At 36.4% G+C, this 24,809-nt stretch overlaps 1 protein-coding gene and 1 pseudogene across 6 annotated transcripts in view; one reads left to right on the forward strand and one right to left on the reverse strand.

The window, feature by feature from the left end:
• LARP4B (La ribonucleoprotein 4B) overlaps window positions 1-24,809 on the forward strand; it is a 72,493-nt gene that overhangs the window by 37,297 nt on the left and 10,387 nt on the right. For 2 of the 6 annotated variants that reach the window (XM_045289784.1, XM_045289781.1), the window contains 8 exons: window positions 1,234-1,370; window positions 7,367-7,470; window positions 8,045-8,155; window positions 9,526-9,579; window positions 9,665-9,874; window positions 14,297-14,403; window positions 15,159-15,410; window positions 23,094-23,154. In XM_045289784.1, the coding sequence (XP_045145719.1) occupies window positions 1,234-1,370; window positions 7,367-7,470; window positions 8,045-8,155; window positions 9,526-9,579; window positions 9,665-9,874; window positions 14,297-14,403; window positions 15,159-15,410; window positions 23,094-23,154 (1,036 nt within the window). The remainder of the gene's footprint in view (window positions 1-1,233; window positions 1,371-7,366; window positions 7,471-8,044; window positions 8,156-9,525; window positions 9,580-9,664; window positions 9,875-14,296; window positions 14,404-15,158; window positions 15,411-23,093; window positions 23,155-24,809) is intronic. The other 4 variants (XM_004702345.3, XM_045289782.1, XM_045289785.1 and 1 more) reach the window with 3 other exon arrangements.
• On the reverse strand, window positions 3,820-4,824 carry LOC101644441 (annotated as a pseudogene).

A 24,809-nucleotide genomic window follows, 5' to 3' on the forward strand; every position in this document is an offset into this window, starting at 1 on the left:
GACTGGCTCATCTCCTCCCCGAGACCCCTCTGCAAGGCTCCAGTGGTGAATGATGCCTTTTATGAAAAGTATGGTAAAACCATTAAAGCTTGAACCACAAAACTGGATATGGGTAATTGACCATCCTGAAATTTCTATCAATAATGATTTTTTCCCAGATGTTTTCTTTGGAGTCCTTAAGATTGCACAGAGGTGTCTGAGGAGGTCTGCCTCCATATAGCGGGATTGCATGAAGTGGGAAGTGACAGACCATGCCATGGTGTTCTTCCATTTTCATATTCATAAATTCATACATTGTATAGTGACATTCCTTAAGTTAAAAAAATGTTTTCTTGATAAATTGAAAAACATAGCCCTATGTCATTCACAAACCCTTATCTGTTCCTTATGTGGCCAGAATCATGCCATAGGAGCGATGACTAGCCAAGATAAGGGAAACAAAACAGCATTTCATGCTACAAATCAATTACCTCTATTGAACTTCAAGATTGAAAGACATTGCAGGAAGAGGTCCTGTGAAACCTATTATTGTATTTAGTTTTTGAGACTTTTTGAGAGCCTTGTTCACTGCATTGCATATTGTCGTCTTTATGAAAACTCATCAGGAATATTTATCTTAGAGCAGAATACCAGGAAATGACTAATACTCACCTATTCTCTACTGGCTTAAAATAACATTTAATGCCCTGTGGGTAATGTTATTACTTGTTTTTCCTTCTTTTTATCACTAGCTTCTAGGACACACAGAATTAGATTTGCAGCAACTTGAGCAGGTGTTCTAGACTGTACAGCACAATTGAGCATCAACCTTGTCACTGGCTTTACTTGTGCATTCAACCACTTAAATAGTGGTTATGAGTTAGGTTGTCAGCCACAAGGTCAAGAGGTCAAAACTACTATCTGCTCCTGGGGAGCAAGATAGGTTTTCAATTCCCATAGAGTTACAGTCTCATGCGCCCACAGTTCTGCCCTGTCCTTTAGGGTCACTGTGAGTCAGAACCAACTTGATGGCTGTGTGTGTGTATTTAGTAAACTACTCAAATACTTTTTAAAACTTGAGAATTTTTACCTGAGGTAGTATATGAAAACATAACGAGATTTGAACACAGCTTTAACTACAAAACCATGCCCTAGAACAGTAATATCACATGTGAAATGAATATTGCTATAAATAAAACTTCCTTGTAAGGAAATATTCGTGTTAATAAAACAACGCATTTTTTCTTTCAACAGGGAGAATCTTGCTAGTGATATGTATCTTATATCACAAATGGATAGTGATCAGTATGTGCCAATTACAACAGTAGCGAACCTTGATCATATCAAGAAACTCAGCACTGATGTTGATTTGATTGTTGAAGTGCTAAGATGTAAGTAAATGAACATTTGAAATGAATTATAATTGACGTTTATAACATTTTTCTTATCAGTACTTTCTTCTTAGTATTAATCTTTTAAGGAGCCTTGGTGGTGTAATGGTTACCTGTCTGTTCCACCTAGTAGCCAAAAGATAATAGGCAGTTTGAACTCCAGGAGTAAGATGTAGCAATTTACTTAGGTAAAGATTACGGCCTTGAAAATTATGAGCCAGTTCTACTCTGTCCTATGGGGTCATGATGAGTTAGATTTGACCTGATGGCAAAAAAAAAAAATTTTTGTGCAAATCTTTACATTTATATGTTAAATTTTAAAATATTTGATGGTAAATAAAACCTTACATGGGCTTCCATTTCTTTCTCACCATTCCCCATTTAAAGTACCATAATAAAAACTTCAAAAGTAGATGGCCTTTACAAATTATGGGTCATTTGGATTTGAAAAGAATCTTTTTAATGAAGATTTAAAAGACAGCTATTAGAATTAATAATGATATTTATAGTTAAAATGAAATATATTTCAATTATCATTTTAGCAGCTAAAGTACTTTCTTTCAGTTTCCTACTTAAGTTCTCCTGAAATGGTATTGCATCTTTCCTTAAGAGGATATTGTAAATAAAGTTATTTTTTCTTAATTAAAAAAAAATCAAATCTTTAAACATTAGATCAAGAGACCCACAAAAATATCAAGAAATCGTCACATATAAAGTATTTACTATTGAATTATACATGTGAAGCTGTTGGATTGGAGAATGTTTTGTTGTGTATATTTTTGCCACAATTAAAATAATTACACAAATAACAATGAATGCAAGGAAGAAAAAATTGTTATAAAATCGATTGTGGTAATGATTGTACAATTCTTGATATGATTAAACTATTGAATCATGCGATGTGTGGATGAAATGCCAATAAAACTTTTAAAAATATCCACACAAAAGTAAAGTGTTATGTACTGAATCAGAAGTACAAGGGCTTTAAAAAGTTTGTGAGAAAGATGCATTTTATTTTAATACATTTTTCTATGAACTTTTCAAGTCCCCTTCTTTAGTTTGATTGTGTCTTGGTTTGCTTTGCAGAGTTAGACTTCTATAGCCTTTTTCTTTTATTTATAAGACAAGAAAACTTTTATTGAGGCATAATTGACATGTAATAGACTGCATGAGTGTACAGTTTTGACATATTTAAACATCCTTGACACCGTCACCACAATCAGGATGAGTATGTCCATCACTAACCGTTTCACCATGCCCCTTTATAATGTCTCCTTCTCACCCAAGATGGGGGATAGTTTTGTACTGAATGTAAGATATATTTAATTTCTTGTTAAATCATCTCTTTTTAATTATAAAAACCTACTTGTTATAATAGTGCTGTAAATATAACTGGATTACTTAGTTTCCCTCCTTAGCAAGCACCCTTCACAAGAAGACAGTGAATTATTGTTGTCCACCAATGAAACTGCCTAAATAAGTTTAAATGGTTGAACCTTCCATTGCCTGACTAAAAGCCTACCTATTATACCCTGGTTTGTTTGTGCAGATAACACAGGTTTTGTTGTTGTCGTTATTTTTCCTTCTGTGGATTTCACTAAACTGTAGTATGAAAAGATGACCATTATTTGAATTCAGTTGGATTTTCTATTCATGAATAAAAGTTGTCCTCTTAGGAAGTACTTCAATGGAAATTTAAATTATTTTTTTTTCCCACCCAGAATTTGAGCACAAAGAAATGTGCATGTGTAATAAATAGCCTGTGATCAACTTATTATATTAGTTGAGTTCTTAAGAGGGTTAATACAAAAGAGTTTCTGAATGTTAATGGGGAAATGAATTGAAAGATAATGGAATTTTTCCTATAAAATTTTGAAGTTCTCTGGTATAAACCATAAATTCACGTATGTTTTAAGTATATGATGTTACGTTTGACATATTTATATACCCATGATACTATCACCGTCAAGATAACATAGTCAACCATCCTCCCATAATTGCCTTTTGCCACTCCCCATTCTCTATCTCGTTCCTAAACAACTTTCTGACATAGTTTACTTTGCATATTCTAGAATTTTTATATAAATGGAATCAATCATGCTCTTTCACTTTTGGGGGGAGAGGAGTTGTCTGGTTGCTTTTTTGTTGCTAGTGTATCAATTGATCATTTAGAGAGGCTCTCTGGGAGAAATATGGTAGCAGTCTGCTTACATAAAGATTTACCTCCTTGGAAATCCTTTGGGATTCTACTCTGTTCTGAAGAGTTGCTTGGAACCAGAATTGACTTGGGAGTCCATAACAGCTTTTTTTTTTTTTTTTTGATCATAAGAACCTTTTTATTAGCTAAAAGATACTGAAACAGTCAAATTGAAATGAACTATGGGACTCAAAAACTTCCAGTTTCTAAGGTGCAAAATAGGAAAACTTCAATGACATTTACAATGGAAGGTCAGTCCTTTTCACCAGGCTGATCCACTGGCAATTGGAAATAGAGACTCTGTCGCAGACGTCTCAGGGCTGCTTTAGCCTCACTGAGGTCATCTTTTAGCTTGTTGTATTGCTCCACATCAGCATGTTCCTGCTGATAGAAGTGAAGTTTCTGATAGAAGAAGTGAAGAAATTGCCTACCACTAACAACTGAGTAAGTGTAATCCTGTCGAGTGACTAGTAAGTATGCAAAAAAGACCGTGGAATTTGCAAATGTGATGAAGTATGTAACTGGTTCCATGATGTCCCAGGAGTACACCCACCAGGTGAACCAGGCCAGGGCCCTACCCTGAGCAGACAGCAGCGCTAAGCCGCGCCACAGGAGGTTGCTGATTCTGGCTTCAAAACGACCTTCAATTCGAGCTTTCAGCTCTTCCAGGGCTGCAGGTGCTTCTTCAGGTGGCCATTGTTCTCCAGCAAATGCGTCTCTTTCCTGATGCTCATCGAAATGTATGGCTGTAAACAGTCTGTGAACCAATGACTTCACGGTGTCCATCTTGGCAGCGTGCTCGCTACTCAGTGCTTCTTGCTTGGGGCAGTGCACGTTATACGTTATTGTATTGATGCCAATTTGAAAATTATTCATTAGCAAAACTCCCATTAAGGTTGAAGCTGGAATCTTGCTGCCATCTGCTGTGAAGACTGCTGTAGTTTTGACACCTTTATCTTCATTCTGTATGTCCTGAAGGAATCAAGTAACTGTCGATAGCATTGGCTTCACTGCAAATTGACACTGCTCTGTTTTGGATGGTAAAGGAAGGCCACATCGATAACTAATCATTATTTCATCAGGTGGCACCACTGTACTATAAAGGGGTAATAGGTAATATTTCAGGTGTCCACATAGTTTCACACATAAAATCGGGGGCGTGGCTGGTGGTGGCGGCGTGTGCAGGTGACACCCAGTCCCGAGGGCCAGCAGTAGCGTCAGGCACCACAGTCTGGGACCCTGTCTTAAGAACATCATCTTCCACTGGGTGGTGGGGCTCCTGTGGAGTTACCAGGGCATACTCGTCCAGGCGCCTGCTCTGCGGCAGGTAGCTCAGAACCTCCGTTTACTGTGGGCACAGCCCGACCCGCACAGAAACGCCCGGCCCCGGCCTGCCTATAAACAGCTTTTTTAAATGATGATCTGTGTTTTTGATTTATAAATCTGCCTTGCATTCCTGAAATAAACTGTACATGTTATTGACTTAGTACCATTTTTATTTATTGTTGGATTCAATTTACCAAATTCTGGGTAAGAAATTTTTATCTTCATTCATGGGTGTTATTAGTATGTACTGGTTTATTTTAGTTGTTCCGGATGTTGTTGTTTTATATAATGTTTTTATTTAGCCTGTTTCGTTATTAGTATGTACTGGTTTATTTTAGTTGTTCGGGATGTTGTTGTTTTATATAATGTTTTTATTTAGCCTGTCTTCGTTGCCACCATATGTCAGTTTGTCATAATCTGGTGGCGTGTGTGTTGCTGTGATTCTAAAAGCTATGCCACTGGCATTTGAAATAACAGCAGGGTCACTCAAAGTAAACAGGTTTCAGCAGAGCTTCCAGTAAAACTAACTAGTCAACATTTCAGTCATTTGAAGACATAGCATATGATCAAGAACCAGTGGTACTGAAGGAAGAAGTCCAAAATGCCCTGAGGGAATTAACCAAACACAAGGTCCAGGAATTGATGGAATACCAATTGAAGTTTTTGAATTAGTTTATGATGCACTAGAAGTACTCAGTAATCTACGCCAAGAGGTTTGGAAGACAGCTACTTGGCCACCTGACAGGAAGAGATCTGTATCTTTACCCATTCCAAGGAAAAGTGACCCACCCAATGCAGGAATTATAGAGTAACATCATTAATATCACATGTAGGTAACATTTTGCTGAAGATAATGCAACGGTGGTTGCCAGCCGTACATTGACAGGGAACTACCAGAAGTTCAGCTGGATTCAGAAGAGGATGTGGAACAAGGGATATCATTGCTCATGTCTGATGGATCTTGGCTGAAAATACCAGAAAGATATGTAGTTGTGTTTTATTGACTGTGGAAAGGTATTTGACTGTGTAGACCATTAACTGCATATAGCCTTGAGAAGAATGGGGATTCTAAAACATTTCATTTTGCTCGTACATGGATCCAGAGGCAGTTATGCAAATAAAATGCTGCATGACTTAGAAAATCAAGAAAGGTGTGCGGCAGGGTCATATTCTCTCACCACACTTGTTCAGTCTGTATGCTGACCATATAATCAGGGAAGTTAGATTATATGAAGAAGAATGCATTATCAAGATTGGACGAAGTGCTATTAACAACCTGCAATGTGCAGGTGACACAACCTAGCTTGCTGTAACTGAGGAGGACTTGAAGCATTTACTGATAAAGATCAAAGATTACAGCCTTCAGCGTGGATTACAACTCAGTGTAAAGAAAAGCAGAATCCTCATTACTTGGCAAGTAGGTAACAACATCATAAAAGCAGAGAAAAAGGTTGAAGTTGTCAAGGATTTTGTCTTGCTTGGGTACACGGTCAATGCTTTTGGAAACTATGGTCAAGAGATCATTGGGTAAATCTGCTTCATGAGACCTCTTTACATGTTAAAAAGCAAAGATGTTACTCTGAGGACTACGGTGTGCCTGGCCATGGTATTTTCTCTTGCATGTAAAAGTTGGACATTGACTAAGGAAAACCAAAGGAGAAAACTGATGCATTTGAATGTAATGATGCTGGTAAAGAATATTAAAAACATCATGGATTGCCACAAGAAAATACAAATATGCCTTAGAAGTACAATCAGAATCTTCCTTAGAAGCAAGGACGATGAGATTTTGTTTCACATACTTCACACATGTTATCAAGAGAGACCAGTCCTGGGAAAATGACATCATGCTTGGTGTTGCATAGAGGGTCAATGAGAAAGAGAAGGTCCTCAACAAGATGGGTTAGCACAGTGTCTGCAACAGTGGGCTCAAACGAGAGCAGTTGTAAGGATGACACAGGACCAGGTGGTGTTTTGTTCTGATGTACACAGGATCCTTGAGTCAGAACCAATGTGCTGGTGCCCACCTGACAACAACATCTCTTGTTTTAACAATCTACTATGGTTGTACAAGGTACTATCTTTAGGGAATATTGAGGGAAGGATACATGGAACCTTCTTGTGAGTCTTTATTTCAAAATAAAATAGGAAAGTTATCTTTTAGAGAGTTATAAAAAGGAGAAATAATAAATGAATTTTAATCCATTTTTCATGTTTGAACCATTTAGAACTTTTGTTTCATAGTGTTAAATCTACTTGTAAGACTTAAATTTTTGTGTTCTATGGTCATGTAATATTTAACATCCAAGATTGGCTTAAAACTTTTTGATAATTTTGACTGTTGTATACAGTTTTTTAACATATTCAGTTATAATAGTATAAAGCATTCCATTAAAATGCCTGTATTATATCATCAATAATTGATTGATTATAATACTGTTGTTTTACCATTAATTTTATCTCCTATTTATAGCATTGCCTTTAGTTCAAGTGGATGAGAAAGGGGAAAAAGTAAGGCCAAATCAAAATCGTTGCATAGTAATATTGCGTGAAATATCTGAATCTACCCCTATAGAAGTAAGTATTTCTTTGGAAAATACTTGGAAAATGTTCTTGTGGGGATTTTTTTAGTTTATTGATTTTGATTTTGTGTTTACTTCTGGGTTTTCTAAAGCGTGGATTTTTTAAGAGTAAATACTTGAGTAACAGATTTTTATCCAGAATTTACATACATTGCCAGTGAACAAATGACTCATTGAAAAGAGTGGTTCTCTAACTTTTTCATCTCAGGATTCCCTTTTACACATTTTATATTAAAAACAATTTATTTCAGTACTTACAAATTAAAAGTGAATAAAGTGAAAATGCTTATTTGTTTAAAAGTAGTAATAGACAAAGTTAAGCTAAAGGACATTTTTATGATAAATACTTTTAAAACAAAATATTTTGACAATCTTTAATTTCAAAAATGCAGCCTGCAGATTTAGTAGCATTGACTGCTGACTGGAGTTACTGTGTCTCCTTTTGCCGCTCACTAAGGAGTGTGCTTCCTTCGTGGGGATGGCATCACTATTAAAAGGGCAGTAAGTTGTTTTGGTGAAAGCCAAAAGTATCGTTAAGAGTTAATTTTTGCTTCTCTTATTTCCGGTAGGAAGTAGAAGCACTTTTTAAAGGAGATAATCTACCGAAATTTATAAACTGTGAATTTGCCTACAATGATAATTGGTTTATTACATTTGAGACAGAAGCTGACGCACAACAGGTAAGCTCTTCGAACCACAGCCCTGCACCTCCCTCCATGAAGTACATAATGTGCTGAGTTATTAGGACTACATGAAGCTTTTGATAGTAGAAAGTTTGAAATGAATATTAAAGTACAGAGAAAACCATGTTGCAGATATTTAAATTGAACCATTTTAGTAGCAGTAAAAATAGATCTCTAGGTGGCACAAGCTGTTTACACTCAAATAGTGATTTCCGTGTTAATGGTTCAAACTCAGCTAGTATTGCTGTGGCAGAAAGGCCTCAGGATCTGCTTCTGCAGAGACTATAGACCAAACTATGGAGCAGTCCCACTCTGTCGGAGTCCTCAGAAGTCTGAATTGATTCAGTGGCGGTGGATTTAGTCTTTTTATTTTTGATTTTGCAACAATATGAAAAGCATGTGATAGTGTTTTCTAAAGATATTTTATGATAAGCCATCTAGGAAAATAAGTTCTATTAGGCTACCTGGGCAAAGAATAGTTCTTACATTTGAAAAGTGTTTTGGGGTAATTGGAACATAATCTTTCACTGAGTATCTTCGCATGTTACACCATCATCTTACAGATACTGAGAAATAAGCTCGTATTAGGTGACATAAGCAAACAACTACACCCCTGGCCTCATAAGGAGTAACTCCTTATGAAACGACATAGGGAGTTAATATAGTTTCCTTGCCTTTAAAAGGGAAAACAAATTAATAGGCACAAAGGAGTGCTAGTATATTATAAAGGGTTAGAAGGTATAAATGTTTACTGAGTGTTTAGAAAATTAAAAATAACTTGAAAGATGGATTTTACTTACATAAAAGAGAAAAATAAGGAGCAAGGGCATGAGAGATAAGAATAACTGTAAACTTTTAACATGCATTTTAAATGTAGTTAGGCAAAGTTGAGTCATATCACAATTTAAAGTTATATAGCAGTGCTTCAATTTAATTTGCAGAAAAATAAGCTATATTAATAATGACTTTTTAATATTGCAATCCTAATCTTGCCCTCAGTTTATCTCCATTCTTGCTTAGCATTTTCTGTTCTAAATTGTATGATTGCAATTTCAAATTGCAATTATTACTAAGAGCTCAGTACTCATTGTTTAGCTCTCCATCAGAATTCTTACCTGTGGTCTTATGGGAAATGTTTCTATTACTCCTAAAATTGTATGCAAATATTTATGAGAATTTTGACAAAAGTTTCCTTTGCTTTTATCAGATTCTCTTTCGTGATCTGTAATCCAAAGAAGTTTAAGAATTACTGCTGCCGGTCTTAACATATTTTCACTTAATAGTCATTTATTTGAGCTGTTGAATTAACTACTAGCTTTCATATTTGTAAAGTTAACAAGAGGTATTCTGGGTGGTTTTGCCCTTAGGCTTACAAATATCTTCGAGAAGAAGTCAAGACTTTCCAAGGAAAACCAATTAAGGTAAGCAAGACCATTGGTTATACTTTGTTTATGGTGAAACCAATGTTCTTAAATATTTTAATAGAAATTTAATGTTTTCATACAGGCACGGATAAAAGCGAAGGCAATAGCTATAAACACGTTTTTGCCAAAGAATGGATTTAGACCTCTGGATATGAACCTGTATACCCAGCAGCGTTATACAGCTTCGTTTTACTTACCTCCAGTATATAGTCCCCAGCAGCAGTTTCCCCTGTACAGCTTAATCACCCCACAGACATGGTCAACAACACATAGCTATCTTGATCCCTCCTTGGTAAGTTTCTTTTTCACTTGAAATTTATTAACTAAAACTTAGTGGTAGACACTGGATATATGGTGTACTTGAAATTGTCCATCAAATTTAAAACGTATCCTGAAACCAGTTGGTTTTTTTAAATCATTTTATTGGGGGCGCGTACAACTCTTATCACAATCCATACACATACATCCATTGTGTCAAGCATATTTGTACATTTGTTGCCATCATCATTCTCAAAACATTTGCTTTCTACTTGAGCCCTTGATATCAGCTCCTTATTTTTCCCCTCCCCCTCCCTCTTGAACCCTTGATAATTTATAAATTATTATTATTATGTCATGTCTTACACTGTCCGACGTCTCCCTTCACCCACTTTTCTGTTGTCCATCCCCCAGGGAGGAGGTTATATGTAGGTTCTTGTAATCATTTCCCCCTTTCCTCCCCAACTTCCCTCACCCTCACGGTGTCGCCACTGTCACCACTGGTCCTGAAGGGATCATCTGTCCTGGATTCCTCGTGTTTCTAGTTCCTATCTGTAGGAACCAGGTATTTTTATTGTTTGCCACCAGAGCCTTCAATTTATGTAGTGGGTTTTAAATTCAATTTGGAGATGAAATAATGGATCCATATTACATAAAAACCATTCACTCTAACACTGATCTTGAACTTTTCCCCAGTTTATCTCATCTCTTGGCTAACATTTCCTTTCCTAAACTGTATATTCCATGGTAAAACACAAAATATAATCAGAGCTGTAGTGTAAATTGCATATTATGAGAATGGGAGAGATCTCAAATTTTAACTAGTAGAGAAATAAGAGATTTTTTTAAGAAGAAAGATTATTTTAATAGGGTCCCAATAGTTAATAAAAATTGAACACACGCTGTTTTATCCTCAAAACAGCCTCAAAGCTGTACAGATTGTTGACCAATGTTAAGGGCCTATAATTAGAATTTGTAAATTTGAAATGGATCCAATCATTTTTCTCTAGTTATGTATGTTGCTGTAGGTGCTAGAAAGATTAAGAAAGACCTAATCTTGAGGTAGGTATGAGTTTATCAGAAGGGATCAGGGAGAAGGAAGCTGCATAAGAATAAACAGCGTGTACAAAAACACATGAGTGTGATTATTAGTATTTTTGAGCTAGCTCAGAAGTGAGGCTTTCACTGTGTCCTTTTAGAATCAGATTGTAAAAGTGCTTACATGGTGTTCTAAGGGTGTTTGGACCTTTGTCTTGTGGGCTAGGTAACTCATGTAAGGTTTCTAAGCTGGAAATGAAACCATGCTATTTAGAAAATAGTTCTTATGGCACTGCTGAGGACACAGGCTGAGAACAGAGAAATGAGTGGGTGTTTGTAATAATTGAGAAGAAATTCTCAAATAGTCCCTAACCTCCTTGCCCCCAATTTCTATCACCCACCATACAAGGGGATATAAAAAAAATTTTTTTCCCCAAAGCCATGTATTTAAATTTTTTTTTACAAGACAACCTTATCACCTACAAAGTAATCTCCATTACATTTAATAAATACATTTGTCAAATTCCATTTGCAAAAATACATTGCAATTCCATTCTTGGAATCATTTTTAAAACTCATCTATTTGGATGGCTGACAGCACTTCCTTCGTTTTTTTCTTCACCTCTGCGTTGTCAAATCGCTGTCCTTTACAGACACAAAAAGAAGTCTCAGGGAGCGAGGTCTGGTGAGTCAGGTGCGTGGGGCAAGAGAGACATGCTCATGATTTTTGCCCAGAACTGGCACACTGAGATGGCTGCATGAGCAGGTGCATTATCGTGGTGGCAAAACCAGTCCCCGTCTGCCACAAAGCAGGCTTTTTTTGTCACACACTGTTAGGCAATCTTTTCAGAACCTCTGAATAGAAAGCTTGATTAACAGTCTGTCCCCAATAAATTGATTTAAAAAAAAAAAATTAAAAAAAAACAAAAAACAGTCTGACCTGGTAAAACGAACTCCAAATGTGCTACAAGTCAACATTTTCAAACATTTGGAAAATTGATGGACATCCACAATGAGGTTTGTCATCAACATTTCACCTTTTTGAGATGAGAAAACCACACGTACACTTGAGTTTTTCCCAAAGCGCTGTTGTTGTAGACTGTGTTCAGCATCACAACAGTTTCTGCAGCATTGTTCCTGAGCAGGAAACAAAATTTCACAGCCACGTGCTGTTCTCTTAAATCGGCCATCACAAAACAATGAGGTTCGAGTGAAACTATTTGTATGGGAAAAATTCAGAAAGAACCTTCCCAGGCAAGGCCACTAGGTGCACTAACTCAGAGCAAGTTTCTTGATGCATCTAGTGCAATTCTGTTTTTTGGGTTTTACCACTGTGCATTAAAAGATTATGTGCATAAGTAGCTAGAGTAGCTGTTTCTATTTTGTATGAATCTTAAAAATGATACTACTAATTGGGAATATTTACATTCTATAAAAGTAGACCCATAGTCCTTATATTCTCCTTTCCCCCAAAATATAAAAGACCTGTTAAAAGAAATCTGTAGTTCCTAAACTCTTGGTGCTGAATAATCTCCAAACTTCATTGTCATGTTTAGACCTTCCTGAACTAAGTTTGCCCTCTAGTCATATTTATCCTTTTAAAGATTAAGATCCCTTGAGGTTCTGGATCAGTTTTGGGCCTTGACTTCTGTTTCATGTTTAAATAATTATTTGGGACACTTACTTTGATCTTGATTTGCCTCTTTGAAGACAAGTTCCCTTCTCCTGCAACCCCCAACCCCCTTACTTACTCTAACTAGTATTTCCCATAGTGGACAATATCAACCCCTGGGTGGTATTGGAATGATCCTGGAGGGCTGTGAAAGAAGATATCTATACTTTATCCTGTATCATGGGCGATACTACAAAAGTTTTTTGATTGCCAGAGTGCACTGAGTGAGTAAATGTATATGTGGAAAGCGGGGAGTAGGCCAAATGAGTTTGGGATATGGTACGCTAAACCATATTGTATCATTTTGAGCAGAAATAAGGATGGTGCCTGATAATTATGAAAAAGGTACTAATTAGGTTGTCATATTATCAAACAGTTTTATTTTTAAACTCTTGAGCAAAATTACTCAAATACTAGAATCCTATATGTGAAATTGCATAAATTAATCAAGATTAGTCTTGATTAGTCTTCCCATGATTTGTAGCCTTCAAATATAGGTCTGGATTTAATACGTCTTCTGGTGTGATTAGTAGTATTTTTAAAATAGAGCCAGCCATACTGTTACAGACTATAATGTTTCCCAAAAGTGAATTAGTAATTCTAACAAAGTTTTAAGTATATCTTTCACTCCAGCATTCTCCTTTGTAGCTTCAATTAAAAAAAAAAAATCTATCATTTTATTGTGGCCCTAATAAATTGCCTCTACTTTTCATATTATAGTGCTTTCTATTAGCTCTAGTTAGGACAAATTGGTTACTTAGTTTTTTTGGGGGTTTTCCTAATGAAGGGGGGAACTTGAAAATTTAGGGTCAATATTGGAAGACACCAATAAGTGAAATGACTTTGAGCCCATTAAGGAAAACCATTTATACAGAAAGTATTTGAAATTTGAACCCCAAACGCTATAGTAATCATTCTGTGTTTCAACACTGAGTTTTAACTTAGTTTGTGTATATGTTAGATTTTTAAAATAGTCTATTGGTATTTACAATTTTTCACTTGATATTTTTAATTTTTAAGATGATATTTAAGATCATAAAATCTCCTAAGGGTTCTGTGTTTCCCTTCTAATCTTATGAATCTTATATTTGTATATTCATATACCATGTATTATCTTAAATTGTGACATGGGAAATAATTATTAATTACCTTAAAACACAATGCATGTAAAGGTTCTATTCTTTAGAATAAGATTTACCGGAAATCATAGCTCCAAACATAGAGATGGCCCCCTTGAAGGCTGTGACTGTGAGATATTGATAGAACCAAGCAAGTAGCAATATGGTTTGAAATTTGATGAATTTTAATAAAACCACTGGAAATAAAGAATTGTTTATTTTCAGTAATGCCAAGTGTTATCATCATAAAGCTAAACATTTGTACTTTTCCAAGCAAACATAATACCTTTGTTCAAGGATGGACTAGCTACGTGCTTTTGAACAAGTTCCTTTCCTGTCGATTATCTTTGTTGTTGAATCTTTAGGATTAAAGTAGGTAATACAGAAAAAAGTTCTTAGTGCCATACTGGCAGTTGCGAGTTCTCAATAATGATTAGCTATTAATAATCTTAGAAAAATATTTTCTCAAGCTTCAAATATTTTAAAGTATAAAATGAGACATAACACATAACATCTCTGAAAAGATCAAGGACTGACCCAGGTTACCACAACATACAGTACTAGTAACTACAATGAAGTCTGATTTTTTTTGTTTGCTTATTATCTGTTTGCTTTTTAATGAATCTAGGTAACTCCATTTCCAAATACTGGATTTATAAATGGATTTACGTCGCCAACCTTCAAACCTGCAACATCTCCTCTGACTTCACTCAGACAATATCCTCCTAGAAACAGGCAAGTTCCATAAATCGTTAAAATGCGTCTAAATTACAAATTACTGTTTTTCCATTATTTTTATAACAATAGTTGCTATCATGTTGCATACATCTTTTTAAAACCTGTTAAACCCACATAACTCTAACCATAAGTCACATTTGCTAAATAAGATCACTATTTTCCGACTCTCTTTAGTGATATATATTTATTAATGTTCATCAGAGATCGAATCAACCACATTTTGATGCAAATAATGTTAAACAGTTCTGCTTTTTTAAAAAATCATGCCACAACCCTTCCACATTTGTTGCCTGTACATGCAGTGTGCATTATATGCATAGATTTATTATGTACAGAAAATACTGTTTATGAATATAGAATTACATTAAAATTATGCTATAGATACCTATAAAGGAGCCATGGTGGTGCAATAGGACCCCTAGGGACAGTTCTACTCTGTCATACAGGGTTGCTATGAATTGAAATCAACTTGAAGGTACACAGCAACAGTTGCCTATATAGAGATTCTTTTTAAATAAAGGCTTCTGAGGTGACTTGTACCTGTGCATGTCTGTGTTTTAGTTTGGGCCTGGACTTAAAATATGCTACATAGAAAATTAACACTTAATTGATCATATATGAGTTAATTATTTTAAATAACATTTTCTTTAAAGTAGAAAGCAGATTTTAGCTTAGATGTTCCATTATGTCTGCTCAATATGTAATGCTTTGATCATTTTATAACTGTGTATATACAAAAATTTCATTTATAGGAATCCTAACAAATCACATCTGCGCCATACAATTTCTAGTACAGAGAGAGGACCTGGATTATTAGAAAGTCCTTCAATATTTAACTTTACTGCTGACCGCTTAATTAATGGTGTCCGGAGCCCACAGACAAGGCAAACAGGTCAAACTAGAACACGGATACAAAACCCTTCAAATTTTGCCAAGAGAGAGATTGGAACTGGGCGAGTGGAACAGAGTAGTCTTGAATCATCTCCTGGTTTAGGTAGAGGAAGGTGAGTTTTTCAAATATTTTGTTGAACAGGTACTATGTACCTATCATACATTTTTAATATTAATATTACGCTCCTATACATTAATAAGGTCCCTTGGTGGTACTGTGGATTAAGCATTGGTCTGCTAACCAAAAGGTCAGCAGTTTGGGCCCACCTCTTAAGAGAGTAAGACAAGGCAGCCTGCTTCTATACAGACTTAAGGCCTTGGAAACCCTCAGGGGGCTCTGCTCTGTCACATAGAGTTGCGGTTAGTTGGAATCCTCTTCACGACTGGATTTGGTTTTTTGGGTTTTATTTTGGATATGTTTTATAATAATTATTTTGAAATATGTTACAAAAAATCAAATTGAAGGCTGTAAACATCAAAGGTTTTATATAATTATATGAGCAATTCTAAGAGCAGGAATTTAAATGATTTCATCATTTTATGACAAAATTGCTACAATGAGAACTATAATTGGAATTCAGCTAGTTATCAGTGATGACTTGCAGAGGATTTGGAACTGGACAGCTGTCAGTCTCTGGATTTTCTGTAAATGTATAATTTTCCTTATCCTCCTTCTTCACCACTGCCAACCCCACTGGTCCCTAGCTCTGCTTCGTCTTGTTGACTAGTATGGCGTAGTTGGCAGATGCATGAATTTTATAGCCAGGCAGACCAGAGTTTAGATTTTAGCTCTACAAATTTATTTATAAGAGGAAATTGTTATGGAAGATTTTACATATTCCCCATCCTGGGTCAGAGATTCTAATATTTGTGTCTGCTGTCATTACTTGAAGATCATTTCTTTACATCATAAAAATAAACTGGATTTGTTTATGTCACACTTTTCTACTGGTACCACTTGCTCTTTTCTTTCTTGCTGTCTTGTCTTTTGTTACTTATACTTCCATCAGGGACAAAAGATTAGAAAAGAGGCTGGTCAATGGGTTTACTTTTGGTTGATGATGTCCTATTCAGTATTAATAGATTAAAACTAGGCTTTGTTCCTTTTTTGTCCAAACCAGTGTGGGCTTCATTCACTCAATTGTTAGTTTAATGGCTGACAGCAGGCGATCCCCATCTGACAAGGAACCAGCAAGATACCTGGCCAGACTTTTTTTCTGACCTACCTTGAAAGGTTTCATATGTAATATTTCTTAAGTTTCCTATACATATATATACAGGACTGTGTCCTCTTTCTTCTTGCTACAATATGAACTTTCAGTGCAGTTTGGGATTATTAAATATAAACCAGAAACTAGGAGTAGTTCATTAAATCTGTGGTTATTAAGTCAGCATTTATTAAACCTCTGTAGGATTATAAGAGAATGGCAGCATGATTTACTAGAACTGACACTGTGTTGGGAAAACGAGAGACACATCAGTTATTTTAACAAAATGTTATATAAAGTTGGCAAAAGAGAACAGTGAGCTAATACAAGGATAGTAACCCCAAGAAGCAGCTACCAACTCTCAGTCTGAGGATCAAAAGAAGAGTTGGGATTATTAAACCCCAGAAGTTTGAAGGAAAAGAGGTCCTCCCAATTTCCAAGGAAGGGACCCCAACCAAGCTGGTGCTGTTACCTCTGGGGAAGGAGGGTCTATCGTGTCAGTCAAGTGGTGCTTGTGTGTCTGAGAGGGCACAATGAGACTGGTTTTGACAATATTAAGAAACCTGTAAACTGGAATCTGCTATTGTTCCTAGAATGATGGACCATTCCCAGAGAAACATCAACAGAAACAGCATTAGACTAAGAAAGACCAAGTTCCTTTCCCCTCCTCCAGCCATACAATCATTTCCTGACAAATGAAAAGTACTGTTTTCAGAATCCCAGCCACAATATCACAAAAAAGTATGAAAAGAGTATCTGAAACTGTAAGATAATATCTTAATAGCCAAAATTTTCTACCTCTTTGGTTATAAAGTCTCCAAATATTTTAATTTCAATCAGCAATAATGTTTAGTCTTTTGTGTAATATTTATATAAGTGAAGCTATAATCAACCTTCTCCAACAAAGGAGTTATACTCCTTTTTGTTTTGGGGTTTTTTGTTTTTTTTTTTAATTATTTTATTGGAGGCTCAAACAACTGTTATCACTATCCGTACATCCATGGTGTCAAGCACATTTCTACATTTGTGGCCATCGTCATTCTCAAAATATTTTTCTACTTGAGCCCTTGGTATCAGCTCCTCATTTTTTTCTCCTCCCTCCCACACAAACCCTTGATAATAGATAAATTATTTGTTTATGTCTTATACTGTCGATGTCTCCCTTCACCCACTTTTCTGTTGTCTGTCCTCCAGGGAGTGGGTTATATGTAGATCATTGTGGTTGGTTCCCCCTTCCTCCCCTAGCTTTCTCTTCCCCTTCCTGTATCGCTACTCTCATTATTGGTCCTGAGGGGTTTATCTGTCCTGGATTCCCTGTGTTTTCAGCTCTTATCTGTACCGGTGTACATCCTCTGGTCTAGCTGGATTTGTTAGGTAGAATTGGGATCATTATAATGGGGTGGGGAGTGGGAAAGCATTAAGGAACTAGAGGAAAGTTATATATTTCATCAGTGCTATATTGTACTCTGACTGGCTCGTGTCCTCCCCGTGACCCTTCTGTAAGGGGATGTCCAGTTGCCTAAAACTGGGCTTTGGGTCTCCACTCTGCACTCCCCCTCATTCACAATGATAGGATTTTTTGTTCTTTGATGCCTGATACCTGCCATCGACACCTCGTGATCACACAGGCTGGTGTGCTTCTTCCATGTGGTCTTTGTTGCTTCTCAGCTAGATGGCCGCTTGTTTATCTTTGAGCCTTTAAGACCCCAGGCACTGTATCTCTGGAAAGCTGGGTACCATCAGCTTTCTTCACCACATTTGTTTATGCACCTGCTTTGTCTTTAGCAATCGTGTCAGGAAGGTGAGTATCGTGGAATGCCAGTCTAATAGAACAAAGTGTTCTTGCATTGAGGGAGAACTTGAGTAGAGGCCCAATGTCCATTTGCTACCTTAGTACTAAACCTATAAATATATGCACATAGATCTGTTTCCTCATTGTCATATAGAAATATATTTACAAATGTACATGCCTATATTTAGACCTCTATAAATTTCCTTTGCAGGAGTTATGCTGTTATCTAAACAATCTGTTACTTAAAGAATGCACCATCTTTAGGACTGTAACTGAAAGACTGGCATGATCAGCAACATCCTTAATAAAAGATAAAGATAGTGAAAAGAATAATTTGGTCAGTGTGTACTACCTATATACATAGCATTCCAGGAAAAATATGCATAGCTTCTATAGTCCTTATGTCTGTTGTTGGTCCTGAGCCTTCATTCCTAAAAGACTTAGCTCCATAGTCATCATACCCTGCCCCATCTCCTTATTTCGGGTTTGGTTTGGAGTTCTGTTTCCCATTAACTTTTTTTTTTTTTAATTAGACAATGAATACTAAGAGACAGCCCATAGAATCCCTTACATACCAACAACTCCTTGTTAGTCACTCCAGCCAATCCAACCATAGAGTAAACTTCCTCGCCTGTTGGTTCAGTGGAATGAGTAACCAATCCCAATGACTAAAGGTTGTTTCTCACTCTCTGTTTCAGTAAAACTATGGTTATAGCACCTGTTGGTACTTTGGGGGGTGGGTGGGGGGTGTCCAAATTACTAGAATTCAAAGTTGTAGGGAGCAGAAATTTAAATTCTCCAAGTAGATTATTAGGTATAATAATGAAGAGTCATTTCTAATTCTCTGATTCCTGGAATCGAATAGCCTGACTGTGTCATCACATTGTAGTAATTCACTAAAAGCATATTCTTAGGTGAATCAAATGTCACATCTTTCTCCTGTGAGGTGACTGATGAGTTTGAACTGGCCCTTTGGTGATACACAGTAACCACTGTGCGACCAGGGGCCCTTTATTAGTTAAAATCCAATTCCTTCAGGGTGTTACTGCCCAACTTCATCTTATAAACAGGTCTTCATTATACCAGTGTGTGATCAAATGCATGATAAACCAGTGGATTCTATGGGCTTTACTTTTTGCAATACTTATTTGGCTGATCAAGAAATGTTGAGTTTATGCATAACTTCATCTTCCTACAGTTGGTACTGTATACCTTGAGTGTCTGGAGAAAGAAGCTGAACATAATCATCTTTTCACCCAACTGTTAGGGTGCCTTCTGTAGTTGACGTGTTTTGGTAAGGAGACACTTGCAAAACAAATACCTTCCTACTCTGTCCATTCCAAGAGGCCATCTTATACTTCTTCCACGATCGCCTTGTCATAAATCTCTAGACCTGTCCTTTGGAAGCTCACATCTAATGAGACTTCTAGCTCCCATGTTTGTGAATTGATGTAAACTCATTATTTTTGGTCATATCTGAGTGCACTGTTGTTTGAGTTGTAAATAGTATAACAGTCTGGCATACTGTACTAGCATATGTCCATTTGTAATCCAGCGTCAGGTTTTTTTTTCTCCTTAGAGGATGATAAGGCACACTGAATGAGGATATTGGTATAGATTGAGTGAAAGCAGGCGCTGCAGTGGCACTAGTGGTTCAGGAATCTGAGCTATCTGTTCTTGCAGGTTACTTCTGTCGTATAGACTTGTTAAGCTCAATTTCATATGTATTGTTTCTGTGTGATGGTGAATTGCAATGATCTTTACTCAGTTTTGTTGACTTAATGCCCAGTTCATGATAGGTAGTTCAACTCTCATGATCATTTGATATCCCGCAATTCAGGCATTTACTCGCTACTAGGACCTATTCAGTAGAAACCCAAGAGTTATTTCCCAGAAGAAGAATGGCTTTGCTCAAGAATACTAAAGATTTGGATTGGTCAGAGGCTCCATATGCCATTCTCATCTGGCACAGAAGTTCAGGGACCATATAGCACCTTTATTTGGTATATAGAGCTGAGTTGTCATTCTAATTAATTCTGCCATCCTTGACAATTTTAATCTTTTATTTTCCATAAAATAAGTGATTAGAAAAGATGATGGATAAATTCCTTTCCAATATTTATAAAACAAGGCTTCAGGCAAGTCTATGCGTTCAATTAAAATGGCAAAGGGATTAATAAAACCTGAACTTAATAGGTGAGTTCTTAGACCAAATAAACCATGTAAATTGTCTCACCCATCTTTGTCTCCTTGGTGCCTGATATGAAATACTTGCTAGGTGTGTGTGTTTTATACCAAATGCATGGCATGACATGACATCACTGCTTGTAGATGTTTTTGCGTGGTTGGAACTAGACCATGTCTTACGCTGTCAAGTATGTATAGAAAGTTCTTGACATTTGGAAACCCGCCATGATTTTAGTGGTAAAGTGTAAGCCATTTCAGTAGTTGTGTGAGAATGTGCTTATTAATAAGAGAAAATAGAGTAAATTAATGTGGGTTTTAAATTTTGATCATAAGCAACTATGCCTCTGATACATTTTTTATCATTTTTTAAAAATATCAAGTTTTATACACCGTTTCATTCCAATTGAATGGACATTTGAAATTCTTCTTTTTTGTTTTGTTTTTATCCTGAATTTTTTGAGCCAATTGTGAAAATTTCCCAGCAGTAGTCATTGGGTAAATTTGTTCTGACTTAGTGAAGTCTCCTGTGACAAATTAAAAATTCTCGTCTCGTTTTCTTGGTTGTCATCTTTACAGGAGCAGATGACCAGGTTTTTGTCTCACAGAGCCATTAGGTGGATCACACCACCAGCTTTTCTCAGAACAGCTCAGTGCTGAAACCAGTGCACCACCAGGGCTCCTTGCCCAGGCCTTTTCTCTGTAAAGATTTTTCCTGATTCGTGAACCTCTTCTAGGACTCCAAGTTTATTTCAGACTCTTTCACCATGTCTCATATAGCTCTCACACTCATTTTTGTATTTTCTTCCATGTTTCAGTATGTCTAGGCTTTCTAGTTAAAATAAAAGATACAAATAAGTTGTCTGAAATTTTGATACTTAGTGAATAATTTTTTTAATCATTTCATTAGGGGCTCATACAACTCTTATAATCCATACACACATCAATTGTGTAAAGCACATTTATACATTTATTGCCCTCATCATTCTCAAAACATTTGCTCTCCACCTAAGACGCTGGCATCAGCTCCTCAGTTTTTCCCCTCCTTCCCCGCTGCCCCCTCCCTCATGAACCCTGATGATTAATAAATTATTATTTTGTCATATCTTGCCCTGTCTGACGTCTCCCTTCACCCACTTTTCTGTTGTCCGCCCCCCAGGGAGGAGCTCACAAGTAAATCCTTGTAATCGGTTCCCCCTTTCCAACCCACCCTCCCTCCCCGCTCCTAGTATCACCACTCCCACCACTGGTCCTGAAGGGATCATCTGCCCTGGATTCCCTGGATTTCCAGTTCCTGTCTGTACCAGTGTACATCCTCTGGGCTAGCCAGATTTGTAAGGTAGAATTGGGATCATAATAGCGGGGTGGGAGGAAGCATTTAGGAACTAGAGGAAAGTTGTATTTTTCATCCTTGCTACCCTGCACCCTGACTGGCTTATTTCCTCCCCGAGAACCTTCTGTAAGAGGATGTCCAGTGGCCTACAAATGGGTTTTGGGTCTCCATTCCGCACTCCCCCCCTCTCATTCACAATAAGATCTTTTGTTCTTATCCCAATAACACCTCGTGATCACGTAGGCTGCTGGTGTGCTTCTTCCATGTGGGCTTTGTTGCTTCTGAACTAGATGGCTGCTTGTTTACCTTCAAGCCTTTAAGACCCCAGAAGCTATTTCTTTTGATAGCCGGGCACCATCAGCTTTCTTCACCACATTTGCTTATGCACACATTTGTCTTCAGCGATCGTATCAGGGAGGTGAGCACACAATGATCTGATTTTTTGTTCTTTGATGCCTGATAACTGATCCCTTCGGCACCTCGTGATCACACAGGCTGGTGTGCTTGTGAATAATTTTTTAAATCTAAAATATTGCCTCCTTTGCCATCACTTGTTTTTTTGTAGTGTCAAGTTTATATGTAACATTGGCAGTTCAACAGTATTCATGTATAGAGTTCAGTGGCAATAATAATGTTTATCATAGTGTTTGACCAGCAACCTTTTTAAAAGATGCTGTTACTGGGAATAGAATTTTCAGATGGTGATTATTTTGTTTCATAATCATTCCATGGTATTCTTGCTTTCGTTGCCTCTGTAGAAACATCTTTTAAATTCCGTTAAGAAGAGGCACACTTGAAGTTAAATTATTTGTTTTTCTGAAATTCCATTTCAATGGGACATCCTATATTTTTCTTTGCTACATCTGGCAATCCATGCTATTAAACCTAAATAATAGTGAACTGTAATTTAGTTATTGTGCTTTTTAGTGGTTGAATTTCCATTTGACCCTTAAACATTCTAGGTTTTTATGTAATTCTCTAGTTTGCCCTCACATTGTCAGATCTTTTATTTTAAAATCCTAAATATCTATCAAGTCGTTTCTTTTGTTTAAATGGTTTCCATTCTTTTTTTAAAACCTTCATAGACATCAGTATCAGTCCTCAATAATAAATGTTTGTTTTTATTTTACTTAAACCTTTTAAGGTTGGGATTGTAGAAAATCAAAAGTCATGTTAAAAGATTACAAAATAATAAAGACTGAATTGATAGTTTTCTTTGAATGTGTGCAAGAAATTTTAAATGGGGAAATTAACAGTTGTTTACTTTCTACCCCTCTAGGAAAAGTTCCTTTGGCTATCGGAAGAAAAGAGAAGACAAGTTTACAGTGAGTTCACAAAGTGTATGTCATTTTTACACAGAACATCCGATTTTTACAAGTATAAACCCAATTTATACTGAACAAACATGAAAATTGATTATGTCAGTGAGCATTTTAAAGTGATATCAAGTAATGAATGACTTTTTGATAGTTTAAAGTGAAGATTATCTAAGGTTTTAAAAACTTATCATTTGTTGACCAGTTTCCTGGTTGTTATTGAAATGTATGTATTGTCTAATAAGTACAGCCAAGAGCATAGTACTGAACACATTATAGTTAATGTGCAGGTACCCAGATGAGTTATTTCTGTCTAGGCTACAATACAGTATAATTTAAAATAACAGAATCTATAACGTTAGCAAGCAAAATAAACTTCCCTCACATTGGTTTTACAAAAATATTTTGCATTTGAAAAATTTGTATTGTATACTTACTGTGTACAAATCAAATGAGCTCTGGTGGCAGTGTCGGTTAGGCATTGCCCTGTTAACTGTAAAGTCAGTCGTTCAAATCACCAGTTGCTCGTCTGGAAGAAGATGGGGCTGTCTGGTCCAGTAAAGACTTCAGACTCCAAAACCCTACATCGGGTCCCTATGAGATGGGGTCCATGCGATGGCAGCCACGGGTGTTTTGGGTTGTGTTTTTTTTTATGTAACAAGCAGGACTGCCTCCTGCTATAACTTAACTGTCAGGACAACCCCACCCCCAAATAGGTCCTACGTTAGTGTGAATAGTAACTACATGGGAAGTGGTCACTTTTTCTTTGGTTGAAATGTCTCATGGGATAAAATTTATGCTGGGCTAAATTTACTAGAGGTTTGATATGAACTCTCAACTTTCAATGATGAGAAAATATTCTGGGCAGAGCTAACAGTATGCATGAAGATATAATAAAGTTTATTTTGTGGGCTTGCAGATTGTAGTATCCTACATTTGAAGAACTAGGATTAAAACCTTGAAAATTTTTGGCCTAGTCCTCTGAGCCCTAATGTAGGGAGATTACAGATGATAGATTTTTCTTGTTCAGAATTTAATACGTTAGTAGTAAATAAGCACCTCAAATTTTATTTTTAATTGTAATTTCAACTTAGTTTTTATGTAACCATTGGTAAAGCCATTGTATTGGTTGGTTTCTGTTGGAACTGTGGAGTCTTCTAACCGTTTGGGCTGTTCACACTGCCATCTGAATACCGGCTATGAAATGGTCAGGCAGGGTTACGTGCCTTACACAAATTATTCCTGTTGATCGCTAAATGACCTTCAAAAGCAATTTTTTTTGCTGTTGTTTGTGTTTTATTTTACTGATTCGTGTATTCCTATTGCAAGTGAGCTAAGAGTATGATTTGCGTAATAGTATACTTGTTGCACTTTGACTTTTGAAGCTTAGATATTTTTTAAAACTATAGACCGGTAACATAAGTATGTAAGCAAACCCATTGGGCCAGAATCAGCATTCACACTTCACCTAAAGTCATTTAAATCCTAGAAAAGTTTGAACACTGTCTATAGAATCAAATATCATTAGTCATTTGTGTCATTTTGTGCTCATACAGCTAAGTTTTTGCCTGCCTCTATCCCTTAAGAAGCAAGATTTAGTAATTTTATTCACCTCAAAAACATACAGATACAAGACTGGAATGTACATATGTAAATATACTTATATAAGAGTGGGGGGG

The sequence above is a fragment of the Echinops telfairi genome, unplaced genomic scaffold (assembly GCF_000313985.2).
Source record: "Echinops telfairi isolate 266 unplaced genomic scaffold, ASM31398v2 ScPeMD7_31;HRSCAF=116, whole genome shotgun sequence".
Taxonomy (NCBI): Eukaryota; Metazoa; Chordata; class Mammalia; order Afrosoricida; family Tenrecidae; genus Echinops; species Echinops telfairi.